This window comes from Tachysurus fulvidraco, chromosome 17 (assembly GCF_022655615.1).
Source record: "Tachysurus fulvidraco isolate hzauxx_2018 chromosome 17, HZAU_PFXX_2.0, whole genome shotgun sequence".
Lineage (NCBI taxonomy): Eukaryota > Metazoa > Chordata > Actinopteri > Siluriformes > Bagridae > Tachysurus > Tachysurus fulvidraco.
This window is the reverse complement of record NC_062534.1, coordinates 21,375,073-21,394,895: the sequence shown is the minus strand read 5'-3', so window position 1 is coordinate 21,394,895 and position 19,823 is coordinate 21,375,073. Positions and strand designations below refer to the sequence as shown.

Below are 19,823 nucleotides of genomic sequence, written 5' to 3'. Positions count from 1 at the left end.
GTATGGATTAGGGTTCGGTCCGCTGCAGGCCCACTGGCAGGTCCGGCTTCAGGAGGGGACGCTGATGAAAAGCACGCTTTTTTAGCTCTGCTCAAGCCGCAATTTTTTTCATGTTTTTTTTTTTTTTTTTTTGCGAGAGGACAGATTTTTTACCGAAAAGCCTAATGACTGCGTTTGAAGTCTTAATCAACCCGTGACCTTGTTCCCTCGAAACTCCATGGATTCCCTGATGATTGAGGAGAGAGAAAAAACAACACAACCCAAAAAGAAATCCAAGTTTCAAACAAAAGTGCTGAGGCGGTTTGAGACTTCTTTCCGAAACGTATTTATTTACGAAGGAAAGTTAAGAAAAGCCACGACTTTACGAAGCTGGGGGGAGGGACGCCATGTTGTTCCGAGAAAAAGAGCACGGGGAGCTTGGAGGAAATAACCTAAGGGATTTTAGGAAAAGAGAATAACATGACCCACTTCCTTAAAGAGTTGTAGGGATAGATGAGGATTAAAGTGACGCTTCAGACAAAATGTTTTTTTTTTTTTCGGCTTTATTTGTAAATAAAAAAATTATCTATATACTCCACTTTTGATTTGTGCCAGAATTAAAATTCCAACATGACTAAAAAATAAATAAATAAAATAAAATAGTGAGAGAAATGACAGAGAAGAAAAAAAGTATCTTTTTTTTAATAAATACACAGAGGGTGAAATACTGGAATTATAATACAAAAAAAGAAGAAAGGAAATATAAAAAAATCAAAGAAAATGGTAAAAAAAAAAAAAAAAAAAAAAAGTTTTTATTCATCACTAATTGACCATAATTATTCTGCCATTTTAACAAAAAAAACAACAACAAATAAATAAAAAAAATCTAAATAATGTCCTAGGATTTGGTGTATACGGAGGTGGCAGTTATTAGGCACCATTTTCATGTCCACAATAATGAGCATGGCATTGAGGAAGAACGGCATTGAGGAAGAACGGTCACGCTTCCGTCATGTAGCTCCCTTCACTTCGATGCTGAGCGAGCACGTGTCGCAGCACACGACAGCGTCCTCACCCACCGGTGTGTCTTCCTTCTCCAGTATGAAGTCGCCGCCGCAGCGGCAGCTGTACGAGTAACACTCATTCTCTGGAACAGAGGTGAGATATTGATTAGAGCACTGCAGTCTTCACCAGGTGGCAAAAGTCAACGTCAAAGTATTGCGACGAGCTCGGGTCTGGTGAGAGAACCGCTTTATCTGCTGGAGATGTGGTCTGGTGTGACTGGTGTTAATGATATGTTGTGTCCATGTTCAGCACTGAAGGTCATGTCACAGTGGTGGTTAATATGAAGCTTATATGAAAGTCGACACTATATATCTTTATAAAAAGTTTGTTTTTTCCAGACAAATCGAATCCATTGCTCTCTGTGATGAAGTGTTTGTTCATAAGCATCTAAAATTTGAAGGTGTTTATCTTTATCCACTACAATTCAGTTCAAGGTTATCAACACGCGTCTCACACTGAAAGCCGATCTAAAGTTCAGATCAGACTCACAGCCAGGAAATCCTTCGTATGTTTACCGTTTCCAGTCTACTGGTGTAAAGGGTTAAACGTGGCTCTATTGCCTCCTTTCCACCAAAAAATAACTGAGTGGTGGTTCAGAGCTAGCACTGGTGCTGGTTCAAAGTTGGTTCCACTGGCGAACCTTCTAAGAACCGGTTTGCCTTTCCACCGGCTAGAGAGCCATCACAGCGCCGAGTCTGACATCACTGTATACGGGTCACGTGTCCCAGCGCAGCAACGTTAGCGCAGCAGCGGCAAACACAAACACAACAACAGTGACGGATGTTGCTTTACTCTTAATGCTCATGGCTTTTTGAACCTACATTAGCATCCAAACGTGGCGAATCCAACGTGTACATGCGGCTCCGCGTAATCTGTATAAACAGAGGTTGTAATCGATAAAGTACATAATGTTATTTTATCATTAACACAGAAAAAAGTTATCCTTAGCATGTAGCTACCTACTATCATGCGTGCCGATAAGTGATTATATTGCGGTAAAGTAAAAGTGTATTAAAAATTAGTATACTTAAGGTACATTATCAAATGCGCTAACACCCGCCCACAGCCCCTAATGCAAGCGGTTCTTAAGTCTAGACCAGCAACGTTTTGGTGCTACTTAAGAACCACTTTTCCTGGTTCAGAGCCGGTACTTTGTCCTAAATTAGGCTCCGAACCAGCACTAAAACCGCCTCGGTGGAAAAGGGGCATATGTGAGTCAAAGTAACAGTTCTTAACCTGCACATTTTTAGGACACGCTCACTGACAGCCAGAAAGAAAAAAGTATTTGTACGTTAAAAAGCGTGAAAAGAAAAAAACCTGCTCGTCTCCACGGCAACCCTACACGGCCCAAGCTAACTAATCCAGCTAGGTGCTGCACTACATTTACAACTTGCTAGCAATTGTGCTAAAGAATGAGTCGAGCAGCATGAACAATGAATCTTTTCATGGACACTCTTTAAGCAGAGATAAATGAAATGTTCCATGACTCCTGTTACTACGTCAGGTGTTCAGTTCAGTATCAATTTCGATCACAAACGTATTTGCATTATGTCTGGAGGTTTGTGAGAACATTATGATAACAAAGAATAACGGAGTGATCGTGGCAGCACTAGACGTGTAATAATAATAATAATCTCCTGGGATGTAGTAGCTCACTGGTTAAGGTGTTGGACTATTGATCGGAAGGTCATGAGTTTCAATCCCAGGTCCACCAAGCTGCCACTGCTGGGCCCCTGAGCAAGGCCCTTAACTCTCAGTTGTATAAACCGAAATAAAGTGAGTCACTCTGGATAATAGTGTCTGTTAAATGTCAGTAAAGTAAATGTAAATGATGGTTAGATGTTACTCTGTGCCCTGCGATGGGTTGGCACTCCGTCCAGGGTGTGTCCTACCTTGATGCCCGATGACGCCTGAGATAGGCACAGGCTCCCTGTGACCCGAGGTAGTTCGGATAAGCGGTAGAAAATGACTGAATGAATGAATGAATGAATGTTATTCGGTCCATGAGCACACAGCTCTCTTGTTTTCTTGAGTGTGGGTTTGAGATGTTTCTTGAGAGCCGTGGGATCCTGAGCTACAGTGTGAAGAAAGGTACTGTGGTCTGTGTGAGGTTCGAAAACGAAACGAACACGTGGTGAACGGGTGCGATAACAGAACACCTTAAAAGTGAAGAGGAAATTATTTTTTTTTTTAATTGCTTTACTTGTGATAGATAATGTATGCGCAGGTGACATTATTAGTGGGGGGGGGGGGACCCACACGGGAACAGCGCGATTATTTTATATAGTCCGTTTTTTCTGTTCTGAATATTAAATGATGTGCATGATGTTATACAGTAGACCCTCAGTAAAGTGCATAAGTAGTTAACAGGAAGTTATTTGGGACTCGGGATAATTATTGCTCACTGTCATTGGTCGTCAGACCATGTCCATGTCCATGGGCTGTAGAAAGAACATCCAGATGTCTGAGTGCCTCGTGAACAGTAGATTTACTCACCGACATCCCAGTTCATGTCCTCCAGCGTAACGCAAGCATCCACAGGCCAGCTTTGTTTCAGTTCATGTGCTACACAATAAACAAACAAACAAACAAACAAACAAACAAACAAATAAATAAATAAAAGAAAACACACAAACACAAAGAATTATAACAGAACTTTTGCTAGAACTCAAACTATTGATTAAAGCTTAAATTTACATTTTCGGCATTTGGTAGACAAACTGGGAAAATAAGCACACTAGTGTAAGTGTTCAGGAAGAGGAAGGTCTTCACACGTTGTTTGAAGATATCCAGTGACTCAGATGTTCGGACATCTAAAGGACGTTTAATCCACCACCTCGGTGCCAAAACAGAAGAGTCTGGCACCGAGACCTGATGTAGACCTTCCTCTTACCCTGAGGGATGGTGGGACCAGTCGAGAAGTGCTGGTAGATCTGATGGAGCTAGGTGCAGTGTGAGGACTGATAAGAGCTTTCAGGTAAGTGGGAGCTGGTCTGTTTTTGGCTTTGTAGCCAAGCATCGGTGTTTTGAATCTGATGTGTTCAGTTAACGGAAGCCGGTGTAGGGAACACAGCAGTGTGGTCGTGTATGAGAACTTAGGCAGGTTGAAAACTAGTTGACTAGTAGAGCACGAGTTGTGTTCAGAGTTAGACCTTCCAGCAGAGAGCTGTAGTTAAATGACAAGAGACTGACCAAGTACGTGAGCAGTCTGTGTGGATAAATAACAACACAACAAGGCTACAGGTACAATTATATTAGGGAAGCAAGCTCTAAAGATTCAGGACACGATGATAGGAAAATAATCTATAAAAAAAAATCTAAGAATCTAAATAAACCTAAATTTGTAGTAACGCATCACACCACAGCATCGTGCTTATGTATCATTACTGTGTCGCAGACACAGATTCACACAAATTTCTGTGTAGCTGGACTGAATAAAAGGAGTTCTCGGTCTGAACTTCTGTAGTTCCTCAAAAGTTTTAGGAATCATTGCAAAAGGGCATCAGGAAAGACAGAGAGGGGAAGAGCCGGAGCAGATCAGTGCGAGAAGAGCGTTGTGAAATATCATCAGCTGCATCTACTGTTTATCTGAAGCCACAACAGGATAGAGTGAGAGAGAAAGAGAGAAAGAAAGACAGTGACAGAGAACCAGGAACCTGCACAGAATCCTAAAAGCGCCTGCCAAAAAAGAGCTGTCACAAAATCAGGATATAGATATATATTAATGTGTGAAAGATAGCATCTCCAATATGAAAATATGAAACATGACAATTGTCACAGGAGCAAAAAAAAAAAAAAAATGAGAAAGGAACCAAAACCCAAGATGTAACACGTCCTGGAAAGAAAGAAGAAAAAAAAACCTCCTCAGCCGTTGTGAGAGAACGGTAATTAGCACGTCCTGTGCCACTTTTCAACATGTTTGCCTTTAATTAGCCCGGAGAGTGCCCTGAGCGCACGGCGTTACAGTTTGGGCTGCATATCATTTTTAAAGTATGGCAAAGAAATTTGCACCATTAAATCCCAGGCTTAGATATATATATATATATATATATATATATATATATATATATATATATATATATATATATATATATATAAAATGGGGAGGGGGGATTGGCTCGAGGTGGTGATGAGAAAAACGTGTCGAACAAAAGACTCTTCAGGAAACGTGTACGGCGCTCAAATTAGTGAAACGTACTCGTTAACCCGTCAAGCCACTGTGCATATTTATCACCGTGGATATATGAAGAACATAATGATTAATATATGCTAAAGGATCTTAGGGGGAGAAAGCTCTAACGTTCAAGCTCACGTCTCATCAGGTCTGCAAAAATGTATAATAGCTCTAGAAGGTGATAGAACTTATGTTGGCTCCTAGCTTGTGGGACGCATTCACTAGTAAATACTGTCGCACCATTTCGGGGGGGAAAAAAAAAAACACAGCAAAAAAATCTGCTAAAGATTCAACTGTTTTACTTATTAACCCTTTTTCCCAGAGGACAAAAATGGAATTTCCTCATGTTTTGTTTTGTTCATGCTCAGCTCTGAATTTCCTTTATGTCACGATCCACTGTAATGGCAGAAAAAAGAATCCTACAGAGCAGAATAAGAAGATATTTGATTCATTGACTATGCAGAACATATAGAGAATATGAGCCTAAATCAATCAAGACGGGTTCTGTATGCTATTCGTGACAGACCTGTGGATAACAGAGACCATTAAACTCCAATAAGAGGATAGATGGTATAGTGGTGTTGGAGCAGGGCCACACGGGTCAGCGAGTTCTGGTTCTGGATGAGAGCGATCATGAGAAATGGGCCCGAAGCAAAGCGCTGTCACAGCCAGTGTTTATTTAGCAATGAGTCGATGCTGACAGCTAAAATGATGAGTAATTATGAACAATGAGTGGGCAATAGCCCGAGATCAAAAGAGAGAAAGAAAAAGCAAGCATGAAAGAAGGAAAGAAAGTGTGGAAGGAAGGAAGGAAGGAAGGAAGGAAGGAAGGAAGGAAGGAAGGAAGGAAGGAAGGAAGGAAGGAAGGAAGGAAGGAAGGAAGGAGGAGCATGGAAGAAAGACAGGAAGGAAGGAAGGAAGGAAGGAAGGAAGGAAGGAAGGAAGGAAGGAAGGAAGGAAGGAAGGAAGGAAGGAAGGAAGGAAGGAGGAGGAGCATGGAAGAAAAACAGGAAGGAAAGAAAGAAAGTGTGGAAGGAAGGAAGGAAGGAAGGAAGGAAGGAAGGAAGGAAGGAAGGAAGGAAAGCATGGAAGGAAGAAAGGCAGGAAAGAAGGAAGGAAGGAGGAGCATGGAAAAAAAACAGGAAGGAAAGAAGGAAAGTGTGGAAGGAAGGAAGAAAGGAAGGAAGGAAGGAAGGAAGGAAGGAAGGAAGAAAGGCATGAAGGAAGGAAGGAAGGAAGGAAGGAAGGAAGGAAGGAAGGAAGGAAGGAAGGAAGGAAGGAAGGAAGGAAGGAAGGAAGGAAGAAATGTCACACACTTGCCTCAGATCATTATATATTCAATACTAGGGTTCAGATGTGGTTCATCCCCAAACTGTTGTACACAACCATATAGAACAGTCTGTATGCTGCAGTGTTACAGTTTCCCTTCCAACACTGTTCCAGCATGGCAATGTTCCTGTGCACAAAGCCCAGAGCTTCATGTAGACATGGTGTGGAGGTTAAGGTTGGAGCAGAAGAAATCAAATGTCCTTCACAGAGCCCAGACTCTGACATAACCCCACTGAACACCTTGGAGATGAACTGGAGCCTCATCAACATCCCAACATTAGTGTCTGATCTCACTAATGCTCTCGAATGAAATCCACTCAAATCCCTGCAGCCACGTTCCAACTTCCATTGGAGAGCCTTCCAGAAGAGCAGAGTGGAGATGAGTATAACAGCAGAAGAAGAATTTTATATGGTGGAATCAAAGGAGTGGTGACACCAAATGCAGACGTTATTTGCAGGAAAGAAGCCAACTCGTACGGCCATGTCCATCGATTATGTCATTAACTCTACTGAAGGAACCATTTCAAACCAGGAAGTGGAATTGTTATGTGGTGAAAACACAGACGAGTGGAGTGACACAGATAATTATGGTAGATGTAAACACTCTTGGAACTTGGCTCATGCAATCAGATGAGTGCACAGGAACTGAAAGTGTTATACAGACAGTTATTAATGATCTGGATCGACTACACTTAGTATACATAGTAGGGTGTATTCCTTTATAAAGAGCAGCTGGTTTAAATGTTCACGACTGCGTCGTACTTGCAGAATGGGGAGATTATTAAAAACGGTGTCAGGCTTAAACAACCACACTGTTCTTCTAGTCAAGCCACTGAGATCAAACAGTAGCCAGTCAATAACTACTCGCATTTAGCTGTGGAGCAAACCACTGCAGGCTTCGGCTAGGCCCGGATTAGCACACGCTTTGAGCTCAAATCAATCTGAGCGTTAATTACAGCCGAATCCATCACACAGTCCCAGAGCTGTAGGAGCTTCAGTCAGAGAAGTTACCTGGAACCTTCAGACTAATTCCTCAGAGTGGGACAGAGTGGCTTAATAATAATAATAATAATAATAATAATAATAAAGTATTTTTTATAAATATTAATTTACATATAATCAAACAGACAGTTTAAATATAATGATGCATATTGTTTATAATAATAGTCATCATTATTATTATTATATTATTATTATTATTATTATTATTATTATTATATTATTATTATTATTATCATCATGTTTGTTTATTTATTTAATTAAGTGTAGCTTTAAGCTTTGCGTCTAGCTTTAGAGAAGTTATTGAAATTTGTTTTCATTATTTGTTGATTATTTATAATTATTACTATATAATATTTGTCAGGTACAGTTAGAATTAAGTATTAATAACTATGTAAGAATGATTGATGAATAATTTTCTGCACATTTCAATAAACTCTTAAAAGCTAGATTTAAAAAAATAGGCCACTTGGTGTATGCCCCATCCCTAAAGACGGCCCCCACCCTAACGGTGCACCGGGCCCTGTGTGTACATTTATTGAAGCTCGTAATGGAGGACTAGGGAAGCTCTTTCCTCAGGCAAGTGGGGAGAGACACAGCCTATCACTTCATATAAGAATAGGCCATGTGTGATAGACCTGACCTACATTTCCTCTCTCTCTCTCTCTCTCTCTCTCTCTCTCTCTCTCTCTCTCCCTTACACTCTCTCACTCGTTACCCCTCCCTCTCTCGGTCTCTCTTCTAGAGGCAGAGAGAGCGACTGTTATGCTGCACATCTTTAAACGTGCTATGTTTCCCATAACCCCCACCTCTAATTCCTCATTTCTGTCTCTCGCAGTCTTTCATGTGTAGCTGTATGAAATAAATCCTAGCTCAATGCTTCATAAACTCTTTTGATATGAAGACATGGAAGCTGAGAATATCGCTTATACCCTTACTGCTTTAACAACAACAACAACAACAACAACAACAACAACAACAACAAAATACTCAGATGTGAAGTAACAAAGTATTTGAATTGGCCTAGTTAACAGCCTGACCTTTCTTATCTGCCCTTTGTGAACGAGTGACTCATTACTCCACCCAGCAGTGTGGAGCATCAGGCAGACCACAAGCACTTTTCCTGTCTTATAATGTAACAGAAAGCGAGTGAATAACTGTTTAGACCCGGTATTATTTAAGTGAAAACATAAACGTACTTGTTTTACATGTGGCAACCTTCGGAATGAAACATAACTATAAATGGTTAAAAAAAAAATATATGAATATTTATTCTTGTTTTTTTTTTTTGTAAATTAAAAGTTGGCAAATTGTTTCACCCCTGTCTTGTCTGTCTGAGTTGAAAACCTTGTACAGTCGCTACACTGTGCTGCTGATGACGCCGCGTGTCCTTGCTTCGGCGGCTTAATGAACCTACCACGCAGCTGGAGGTCAAACTCCCTCCTGCTCTCCTCGTTGCTCAGGATCTTCCAGGCCTGATCCACGTCTATAAACCTCTGCAGCAGCAGCCCAGCCTCCTCTTCTGACAGACCAGGCTTCTGTTTGTCTGGGTGTAACTAGCAAAGACAAAAGCAGTAGTGACGATAATAGACAATAATATCTAACATTGGTTAAAATAACATGGTCTTAGAATTGAGTACAATATTGGGATCTAAATCAAGACCACTAGTGACAGGTTATGTGCCCAGTGCTTCTTTGGCCTGTGGGGTGTTTTTGAGAGTCTGCATCTGATGGTCACGGTGTCTCTTTGGTCAAAGAGGACAAACTGATCTTTTCTACCAGGTATTCATACAGTATGGCCACTAAAGAGAGGAGAGAAGAGTAGAGGAGAGGAACAGAAAGCTCCTTCGTTGGAGGTCGAATGTCATTGAAGTCACATGACTGTATTAGGGATAAACTGATATGAACTTTCTGAAGTAGTGAGACGATCGATATTTCCATATCTATACCTGCCCTAATGATGCCCCAATGATGCCCCGAATACTTTATGTAGCTAAGGAATGTCCGAACAACAACGAAAACGGTTCTTGAATTGAATCCGTCGTCCGTGTCCGTGTTGTACTCCATGTAAAGCGAAGCAGCACTGCACAAACATTCAGACTGATCACCTTCACCGTATAACGTTTCTAAAATGTTTCTCCTGATGGGGCGTGGTCTTATAAGATGACTCAATGTGGGATATGATGAGAAGTTCTATGCAATGGCCTTCACAGTAAAATAAAAACCCAAATGAAGAGGGATGTGGTAGCTCAGTGGTTACGCTGTTAGTCTACTGATTGGAAGGTTGCGAGTTTGAATCCCAGGTCCACCAAGAGGTCTCTTCCAGGCCCCTGCTCACAGCCCTTATCCCTCAATTGCATAAATCTAATCGATTAATATGATTAAACATAAGATTTTCAAGATGAGGGCATCTGACAAATGCTGTAAATGTCAAGAAATGTTTGTGAGGGATGTGTTAGACAACGTTGTCCATCAACTGAGGCGAAAATGTTGTGGAAGAACATTGAATCGATGCTATTCTTGTGGCACCGATGGCTCATTTATTACCATTATCATAAGATGTATCGTGAGGACAACGTGTAGGAACAAAACCACAAAGACACGCCGATCCGTCTAACACGGACACAGCATCGATATTGTCCTCGATCGCTAATTAAGCTAATAGCGTCCACTAATTTTGACATCTATTGGTCAGCTTCTTAAAGGGGCACCTCTGCCTTTAATCTACCGGTCTTCTTTTGAACTGGAGCTGTATTGAAAGCGGTTGAATTCAAGTCTGAAGTTAAAAGTTTCCGTCTTTGCTTCAGTCAAAGCTCTTCTTAATTAAAGCTACTTGAACGGTCCGATCACAAGCACCTTTGATTCCGTTGATCTCGGATACACGGGATCCCTGCAGAGAGGATTACACTGACTTACGCTGGGTGTGGGAACCTGCTCGCAGATCAGAGACGCATGGAGCAAGATGCGAGTCCTGGGTTCGGGAGAGAAACTGTAAGTGTTGTCAGTGAGCAGTGGGACAGAAAGGAAGAAATAAATAGCTTGTTAAACGACATTGGTCACCTTAAGGCGGGAATATCGGATGATGGTTTTGGGTAACGGTGAACCTTTCTTTGTGAGAAGACATTTATTTAGAATTGGATATTTAGGACATTGCGTGTGCGGGTGGGGGTGTGGCTGAAGCTTTCTGCCATAGGAAAGTCTTAGGGACAATTACATTAACAGCATTTAGCAGACACCCTTATGCAGAGCAACTTTTTTTTTATCTCATTTTTATACAACTGAGCAATTGAGGGTTAAGGGCCTTGCTCAGTGGCCCAGCAATGGCAACCTGGTGGACGTAGGAATCGAACTCACAACCTTCCAATTGGTAGTCCAGCACCTTAACCACTAGGCTACCACCCCCAGACGAATTCATAGATATAACAGGAGCTAGTTGTGAAATGTAGCAATTGGATAAAAACATGTTCTTCTACATGAAATCAGAAATGTGCATGTTTGGGGAAATAAGACACGTATTATTGCTATTACTGAAGGTGAACTCGTAGTGCTGCTTAACATCTGGCAAAGTTATTGATTCGTTTCCTATAAGAGCACAACTAACTCTAAGCGATTTATTCCTCGCTAATTGGTGTAATAATCCTGTAAGGAGTGGAGCGACCAAAACTGAGCATCACAAAGTTCTCTAAAAATTTGGCACCGCTTTCCTAAAAGCTCTCGAATCTCTTACATCATAAACTGACTGCTCTGCGCTACTGCATTTTGTTATTTGGCTAAAAAAAACTAAATGTACACCTGAATAAAGTCCCGTAAACACACATCTTCTCGGCCGCAGCGGTGCTCGTGTCACACCTACTAAAGTCAGAGTGCAACATCCTGAGAGGCAAAAAGGCGTCCGTGTTAAAGGCCGATCGCTAACAGTGGGAAGCGTCAAAGCAACACTAGCTGCATGACTCTCAGCTAGGCTCTCGTCTCAGTGCTGTTGATTTCTCTCTCTCTCTCTCTCCCTCGCTTCCCCTGCAGTGCACAGGAGGGACACAGAAACACAAACATCTCCCTGGGAGCTTTATGTCCAGCAGGAGTGGACAGGAAATGCGTCTCCTGGTCTTCCCTGGAGGAAGCTGTACTAGATTGGAATATTTTTATTTCTTATCTTTTAGTCTTAAATTGTATGGAAAAGATGAGCATGCTGTCAACCTGAGCCACTGCTTAAAGAAATCAAAAGTAAGATGTTAAAGGAACTACTAATAACAGTGACATCAATCACGCGTGATCTATCTGTGAAAATAAGATTCATGTCCGCTCATGCGTACGGTTTAACATATGTTAGGGCAGAAATGGGGTCTATACTGCCTTATATTAGTGTCGAGACATGTGATGTGTCAATTCCCAACTCCCCCGAACACACACACACACACACACACACACGTTTTCCACTCTGCTGCTTTCGCACCTTCACCTGACGCAGTCCAGGTGCTCAGCATAAATACACTGTTGAACGAGAGACGTCGCTTATGCCCTTTCACCCTCTCTCTCTCTCTCTCTCTCTCTCTCTTTCCCTGCTTCCTCTCTGGAGTTACATGCTTTAATTGCTGTCCCTTTGCACGAGTTGTAAAATATTCATTTACAGGGCCTAATGGAGCTTGGAGAGCAGAAGCACAATATAAAGGGCCGGCCAATTTGGAGCGCTCTTCGGCGCGGCCCATACATCATCACACGGCAGGGAAACACACTCACATGCTGCTCAGGGGCCATTTTAAAGGCCAGAAGCATCACGCTACTGCCACCTAATGTCAACACACACCCATGCGCACACACACACACACACACACACACACAAGTTGAGGATGGAAAGCTGCTGTTTTTCTTTTTTCTTTTTTCTTTTTACAGAGCACACAACAAATGCCATTTATCTCCACAGCGCACTTCAGCTGTCTGCTTTTAAATGGAGTCGGAAGAAAAATCTATTCATCAAAACGGTGTCAAAAAGTTAGATAAAAGTTGGATGACTTTCTTTCACGCGTGTCACATCCTTTGAATTTCTGTGGTGCAGCTTAACGGTTGTATCTTTGAATTTGTTTCATACTTTTAAGGATTATTTACAACAATCCGCTTCCGATTCCTTTTATAGCCGTTTCTTGTGTGTGGCAGATAAAAGTGAATACATGTGAATGAAATGTCAGCTTTCTATAAACAGGGGCTCTATGCAGAAGCCTAGAGAAGGTAATATGTGAAATGCTAATATAACAGCCCTTCTTGAAGACATCTCCTTTACACTTCTGATGCTGCTGATGTCCACTGTATGTCTGTAACCTTTAACGATTTCTGTCCATTGCAGTCAATCAGATCCATTTCACTGCATTTGTCATAGCAACATCCACCTTCATCATATTACCAGAGCTGGACAAATGATACATAATGTAATGGTCAAAAGTAAGTGGACACTGGACCATCACATCTATATGTGTGCCTTCACCTGTCTTGGGGCTCACGATTGTACAGAACGTCTTTGTATACCGCAGTGTAACAATTTCCTTTACTGAAACGAAGACACCGTAGACTGTTCCAGCATGACAATGTTCCTGGTGTGGAGAACTCGAGTGTCCTTAACAGAGCCCTGACTCTGACTCAACCCCACTGAACTCCTTTAAAATGAACTGGAACTGGAGCTTCATCAACATCCTGACATCATTGTCTGATCTCACTAATGTGCTTGTAGCTGAATGATCACATAAAGTGACAAAGTGACGTGTCATACAGCTAAGCACGGTGAACCATACTCAGAATTCGTTCTCTGCATTTAACCCATCCAAAGTGGACACACACAGCAGTGAACACACACACAGCAGTGAACACACACACAGCAGTGAACACACACACAGCAGTGAACACACACACAGCAGTGAACACACACACAGCAGTGAACACACACACACCGTGAACACACACCAGGAGCAGTGGGCAGCCATTTATGATGCGGCGCCCGGGTAGCAGTTGGGGGGGTTCGGTGCCTTGCTCAAAGGCACCTCAGTCATGGTATTGCCGGCCCGAGACTCGAACCCACAACCTTAGGGTTAGGAGTCAAACTCTCTAACCATTACGCCACGACACACAGACCCACTGCAACTAATAGAAATCCTTCCAACTTTGGAATGAGATTAACAAGTACATGTGGGTGCGAAGGTCAGGTGTCCACAAACCTTGGATGCATGTCTACGATGCATGTAGCATGGCGCATGACTGTGGGAGGAAGCAAAAGTACCAGAAGGAAACAACACAAAGAACACGGACAACGTGCCTACTCTGTGCAAACAATATGAAGACCTGAAATCTAACCCCCAACCCCCAAGGTGCGAGGCAAACGTTCTAACCACTATGCACCACAACTCCTATAGAGAAATCTTTCTGATATGAGTCATAAGAGAAAGCAACATACCATTAGGACCAGTCTCTGATACCTCTGTTTCAGCTCTTGTATATCATCACTGGGAGTCGCCCCAAGTATGGAGTACCAGTTCTTCTCTAGATCTCGATCCTTTGACATACTCCTGCACAACAAATAAGGAACTTCTATTTACACATCTCTACATGTCTGAGGGTCATTTATAGCAGCATAAAAGATTTACTGAAACAGCACAGTGTAGTAATTACAATATTTATATGTTTAATGGAGACAAACAGGCAACATTTAATAAACTTTGTTTATATGATGGTTTTCCGATTTAGACAAATTCGATTTGGGTTTTATTTTACATAATCTTTTAAATTGTAAAATGATACAAAGTTAAATGAATACTGAAACTTCTCTCTCTCTCTCTCTCTCTCTCTCTCTCTCTCTCTCTCTCTCACTTTCTCCCTCCCTCTATATTTATATATACATATATTTCTTTCTTACTCTCATTCTCTCTCTTTATCTGTCTCTTTCTTTCTTTCTCTCTCGTGCTTGCTCTTTATCTGTCTCTCTCTTTATGTCGTGCTCTCTCTCTTTCTTTCTCTCTATATCTCTCTTTCTCTCTCTCTATATATATATCTCTCTCGCACTATATCTCTCCCTTTCTCTCTCTATCTCTCTCTTTCTATCTATCTCTCTTTCTCTCTCTCTCGGTTTATTATCCTTAAGATGGTTAAGAACAGAAACACTTTCATATTTTCACTGTATTTAGTAAGTGCATACAAGACAATAATACAACCAGATATACCAATAGTTGTCTGTAAATAGGCAAACATTAATCAGAAGTACGTTGTAACACACACACACACACACACACACACACACACACACACACACACACACAAACACACTATTAATAATAATATAGTCTAGACCATAAACCTTTAATGATTTTACATTGAAACTGTCTAAAAATGCAGCAAGCTTATTAAACATTACAGCTATACAAAGTGAAAAACTACGTAATTTAGACAGTCAAGAGATTTTTTTAATAATTAAATACAAGAAGCTCTAAATGCTGCTATATTTAGTTAGCAAAAAAAGTACTTAGCAGGCTAACTGGCTAGCATAGAAACTACAGTAACAACGCATACAGCATTTTTATTTGTTTTATTATATTACTTAAAACGGCATTATACAAACCGTGACAATGAGTTCGGACTCAAAATAAGAACGAAAAAAGGCGAAGCTCATGACAGAAGAATGTTTCTGCTCAAACTGTACAAGCTAACCAACAGCTTAGCTCCTCCGGCGTCCCATTATTTCCGCCTCGGTAGAAACATTCATATAAAACACATTTCTATAGCAGTCACAGTATCGTAAATAGAGAGTAAATTTTATTTTACGGATATTATTCGTGGATTTAATTTTACTATAAACTTTATCTTGATAATATAATACGACGGGATAAATTAAGAGCTTTTAATTCCAGGTTGTACCCGGTGAGTTAGAGTGTAACACATTGGAGTGAGGGAGCACGCGGTTTCCAGGGAAACGAAATGTCAAGGCAAAACTGCATCCAAAGAAGACATTTGAGTGCAAAAGTTATGATGTTAGTTAGGATGATGTTTAATTCCTTTAAAGCAGTCAAAGTTATGATATTAATTCCTGTGATCGTTGAAAAAAAAATATAATAATTTGAAAAATATTTATGAACACATTACAAATATATATAATTTTTAGGCTCTAAGATACATAGATGCCAAGACAATGCCAAAGCATATGAGGAAAATAGCTTTAAAAAGAACGAAAAGACAAAAAATGAAGAAGAATAAAAGTCTAGAAGATTTGGTTCGGATTGTTGCATTGTTACAATATCTTACCGTACCGTACTAATGATAAATCATCAACATCCATGTGTTTTCTATACAACGTTTCCTACCCAGGGTAACAAGGAACCGGGAAACTATCCTATCAGACTTGGGGCACAAGGTTGAAACCCATTGCATAGCGCAATCACACACATTCATACACTGCAGACAATTTAGAGATGCTAGTCAGTCTACAACATTTTGTGTTTTTAGACGGGTGGAGGAAACCCTGAAATCACAGGGCAGTGGTGGAAATCAAAACGCTGAAACATGCTAATCAATCACTAAGCTATGCATTCATTTTTTGTGGATCTGAGGTCTGTCCCAGAAACACTCTGCCATGATGCACAAATACACCAAGAATGGAATATTAGTCTTTCATAGAACCTTACAGATACACACATTGATGCCTAGCAGCAATCATACTAAAGTCAGTACACCTCCGGGTGTGTTTTTGTTGAGTTGGAGGAAAAGGAAAGAACCTTGAGGAAACACACATGAGCATGGAAAAAACATGCAAAACTCCACAAAGACAGTAAGCTGAGACCGAGCTCAGGATCTAAATCAGAGCTGGAGGTGGAAAACTTTACCCACTGCACCACCATGATGCCCATAAATCCTTAAATAACTCTAAAGAGACATTTTGGCAAAGAAAAGTTGAACCTTATGGAAATACGGAGCGACTCGTGCAGACTAGCAATGGAAGTGATTCTCCTTCATCTATGATATGATATGATATGATATGATATGATATGATATGATATGATATGATATGATATGATATGATGCAGATATGATATGATATGATATGATATGATATGATATGATATGATATGATATGATATGATATGATATGATATGATATGATATGATGCAGATATACACGGATGAATTTTATACACAAACACCAAATGTCCCTCCAGTAGGTTTCATTAAACTTTGTGTCAGGTGAAAGGCTAGCTGCTCCACCCACTGATGTTACTATGGTAACCAGTAGTCGGAACTTCATAGCACAGCGACTGGAAACTTATATATAATACACAGATATACAGATATATAAAAAATGTATGTGAACATATATATATATATATATTTTTTTTATAAAATTAACATATTTTTCTATTAAGCTGATTTGTGTCAATGTCTGTTGTTAAAATGCTATACAAATACTGAATTAAATTGAATTGCATAAATATTTGCTAAATTTCACATCGCTCCAGCTAAAAATAAATAATTGAAATTACATTTTAAAATGTAACGGTCACTTAGCGGCCTTGATTTCATGCAAATGTTAACTAAAAACACTGCAGCACAAACTGGCTTTAGTTCACAGAGTGTAAAAATAAAGCAAAAAAAGTAAAGCACAACAATTTTAACCCGAGAGAGAGATTCATATCCTGTATTTAGCTTTCCACAAGGAAGTGGAATGACTGATAGATAGATAGATAGATAGATAGATAGATAGATAGATAGATAGATAGATAGATAGATAGATAGATAGATAGATCACTTTCTAGTTTGCGATTAAAGTAAAAGGTGTGAAATGCTGTCAGGTGTTTTATTAATTGTGAGAATTACTCCAAAATAAATAATCACACCAGTGGCTCTTGGAGAAGAACTCATCACCCTAAACACACCTCAGCCGCTCGCGCCTCCGGCTGCTAATTATCAAAAGATTTTAATGAGAATTTTGATAAATGACACATGTGACACACACAAGAAACATATTGTTTACTTTTGGGCTTTATTATAAATTATAAATAAATATTCCACTTCTGTTTTTACATTCACATTTTTTTGCCACTTCTTAGCTATTTATTTTTATCAAGGATTTTATAGAACAACAATAGAGTAGAAAAAGATCAAGAAGAACAAGAAGTAGTAGGTTGTATTTTAAATGCAGTGTGCCCAAAATGTTTCCATACAGTGCATAAGGAAAGAAAGATTGTTTTAGTAAAAAGACTTTAGATGAAAACACAGAAACGTCTCTTTCAGCTTCGGCTACTTTAGAGTTCTGATCTGTCAAAAGCATTATTAAAGTCATAAAATAAAAAAATAAAAAACATAAATAATAATAATATAATATTGTCTATAATATAATATTTAAGTAAATAAAACTATTATTATTATTATTATTATTATTATTATTATTATTATTATTATTATTATTATAAGTAGTAGTAGTTTTATAATTGTGTGTAATTATGTATATTTTTCAGATAGCCTTCAAGAATCCTTTTTATATACAAACTAACAAATAAACAATATATTATTATTATTATTATTATTATTATTATTATTATTATTATTATTATTATTATTATTATTATTATTATTGATATATAGATTTTTTTCCATATAGCCTTTAAGAATGCCTTTATATATAAAGTTATGTGAAGTACATAAAATAACTTATGTTATAATATAATCGTATTCTACTATTTTTTAGCAAGTCAGTGCTACATCACAGTTTGTAAAAACTGCTGTGAAAATCATGATAGTTAAAATCATGGTTACATGACAAATCCAGGTGGAGCCTGATTATATATATAACTCCAGCTATAAGCCTAAACCTGACCCCTAACCCTTAACCTCTAACCCCTATGGCTAACTCGGAAAATGCCGCACGACTCAAAAACAACACACTTATCCAGTCAGCCTGAAGCACATTGGCTCAACTCCACCTATGTAGAAGGAGCTGGATCAGGTCTGACTCCACTCCATAATGTTTACAACATACTTCAAAACGTCTCCTTTCAAAACCTCCTGCACATTACTCACTTCCTCGCTCTCTAGACTTATTTTAGGTCCATCGTTCCTTGTCGAGCTTAGGCCATGCAGATGTGTATCAACATTTCATTCAGCTTTGCTAGAAAGCTGTGATTTTTTCTTTTTCTTTTTGACACCGTCGTTTGTCTAAACCATGCCAACTTTTTTGAAATGCTAGTCAGATTCTATTAGCACGTTTTTAGTGATGTTTGTTGAAACACAGTAGGTGTTAATCAAGCTTCGTTCTCAAAAGCACAAACAACCGAATCGTTTTTCCGCGACACTCCTGGTCCACCTCGAGCTCGGCAAACGATAACCTGAGACATAAAGCAAACACATGAGTAGTGGCAGTCTATAAATATCGACGTGCTAATTACCGACGAGGAACTAGCATTGAATTCAACATGCTAATTAACAAATTCAAACGTGATTAAAAGCACCGTGTTTTTCTATGTGTGTGTGTGTGTGTGAGTGAATGACAGAGTAGGCATGTACTGTAGGTAAGTGTGTGTACTGTATATGTGTGTGAGTGGGTGGAAGTGGGTGAATGTGTGTGTGGACATCAACTAAATATGAATGAATGAATAAATTTCATTATTGTGAATTTTTAACCTTTTTTTTTGGTCAACAATCCCATCATTTTGCCTTGAGCTGTTTGCGCCGGAGTTAGTTTATGATCAGTGCGCGATTTGCTTGATTACATGATCAATGATACATGATTTAATCACTTACTTTTGTTTATTCCTGATGCATACGTGTGTCCTTTGTTTACTTGTGTTGTTTGTCACTTTTCTCTTATTTGATATTTTAGCATTATGTATACAATCTTGAGTGTGTTCTTTACACTTACACTTGAAACTGATTGAAAAGTTACAGGATTCTTGGCACTATGAAGCGCCCACTTTGTCTTCACCTTATATATGTCTCTTCTGATTCTCCAGTCATCTTTCTTCTGGTCATACTGCAGTATTTTGATCATCCTGAACGGTTGACCTGGAGGATATGGGCATACTGCTGCTATTCATTTATTATCTCTCAGGCAGCATTGAAAAGTTAAAGTAAGCTCCGTTACTGCTCTGTAAAATTCACTCCTACTCTACTGTCCATATTTCTACTTTATTTCTTTCATCACGGCTTTTTTCAAGTGTCGTTTTAAGGGATATTGTATTACATTCCCAAGCATTTGTAAATACCGATGACAAAAAATGACAAATTTTGAAAAGGTCAGACTTCATTCATGCTACATTCA

The 19,823-nt window shown here is 39.5% G+C and overlaps 1 protein-coding gene across 2 annotated transcripts; it reads right to left on the bottom strand.

The window, feature by feature from the left end:
- Positions 1–530: 530 nt before the first annotated feature.
- dnajc24 (DnaJ (Hsp40) homolog, subfamily C, member 24) lies at positions 531–15,294 on the bottom strand. 2 transcript variants are annotated; one of them, XM_047802660.1, is made up of 6 exons: positions 15,138–15,294; positions 13,980–14,091; positions 8,964–9,102; positions 3,541–3,609; positions 1,866–1,916; positions 995–1,126 (listed from the first exon to the last, which is right to left on the bottom strand). In XM_047802660.1, the coding sequence occupies exons 2-5, from the start codon at positions 14,085–14,087 to the stop codon at positions 1,867–1,869; spliced, it is 366 nt and encodes a 121-aa protein (XP_047658616.1). In that variant the 5' UTR covers positions 14,088–14,091; positions 15,138–15,294; the 3' UTR covers positions 995–1,126; position 1,866. The 2 variants fall into 2 exon arrangements, with proteins under 2 accessions (XP_026991901.1, XP_047658616.1); XM_027136100.2 differs by lacking the exon at positions 1,866–1,916 and having other exon boundaries at positions 531–1,126; positions 15,138–15,167.
- Positions 15,295–19,823: the final 4,529 nt, after the last annotated feature.

Excerpts from the sequence above, each read along its gene's own strand:
- dnajc24 (XM_027136100.2), bottom strand. The coding sequence starts at position 14,087 with ATGTCAAAGGATCGAGATCTAGAGAAGAACTGGTACTCCATACTTGGG. Across the intron at positions 9,103-13,979 it reads ATCAGAGACTGGTCCTAATG|TTACACCCAGACAAACAGAA; the intron begins GTATGTTGCTTT and ends TGTCTTTGCTAG. Across the intron at positions 1,127-3,540 it reads GGACATGAACTGGGATGTCG|AGAATGAGTGTTACTCGTAC; the intron begins GTGAGTAAATCT and ends CCTCTGTTCCAG.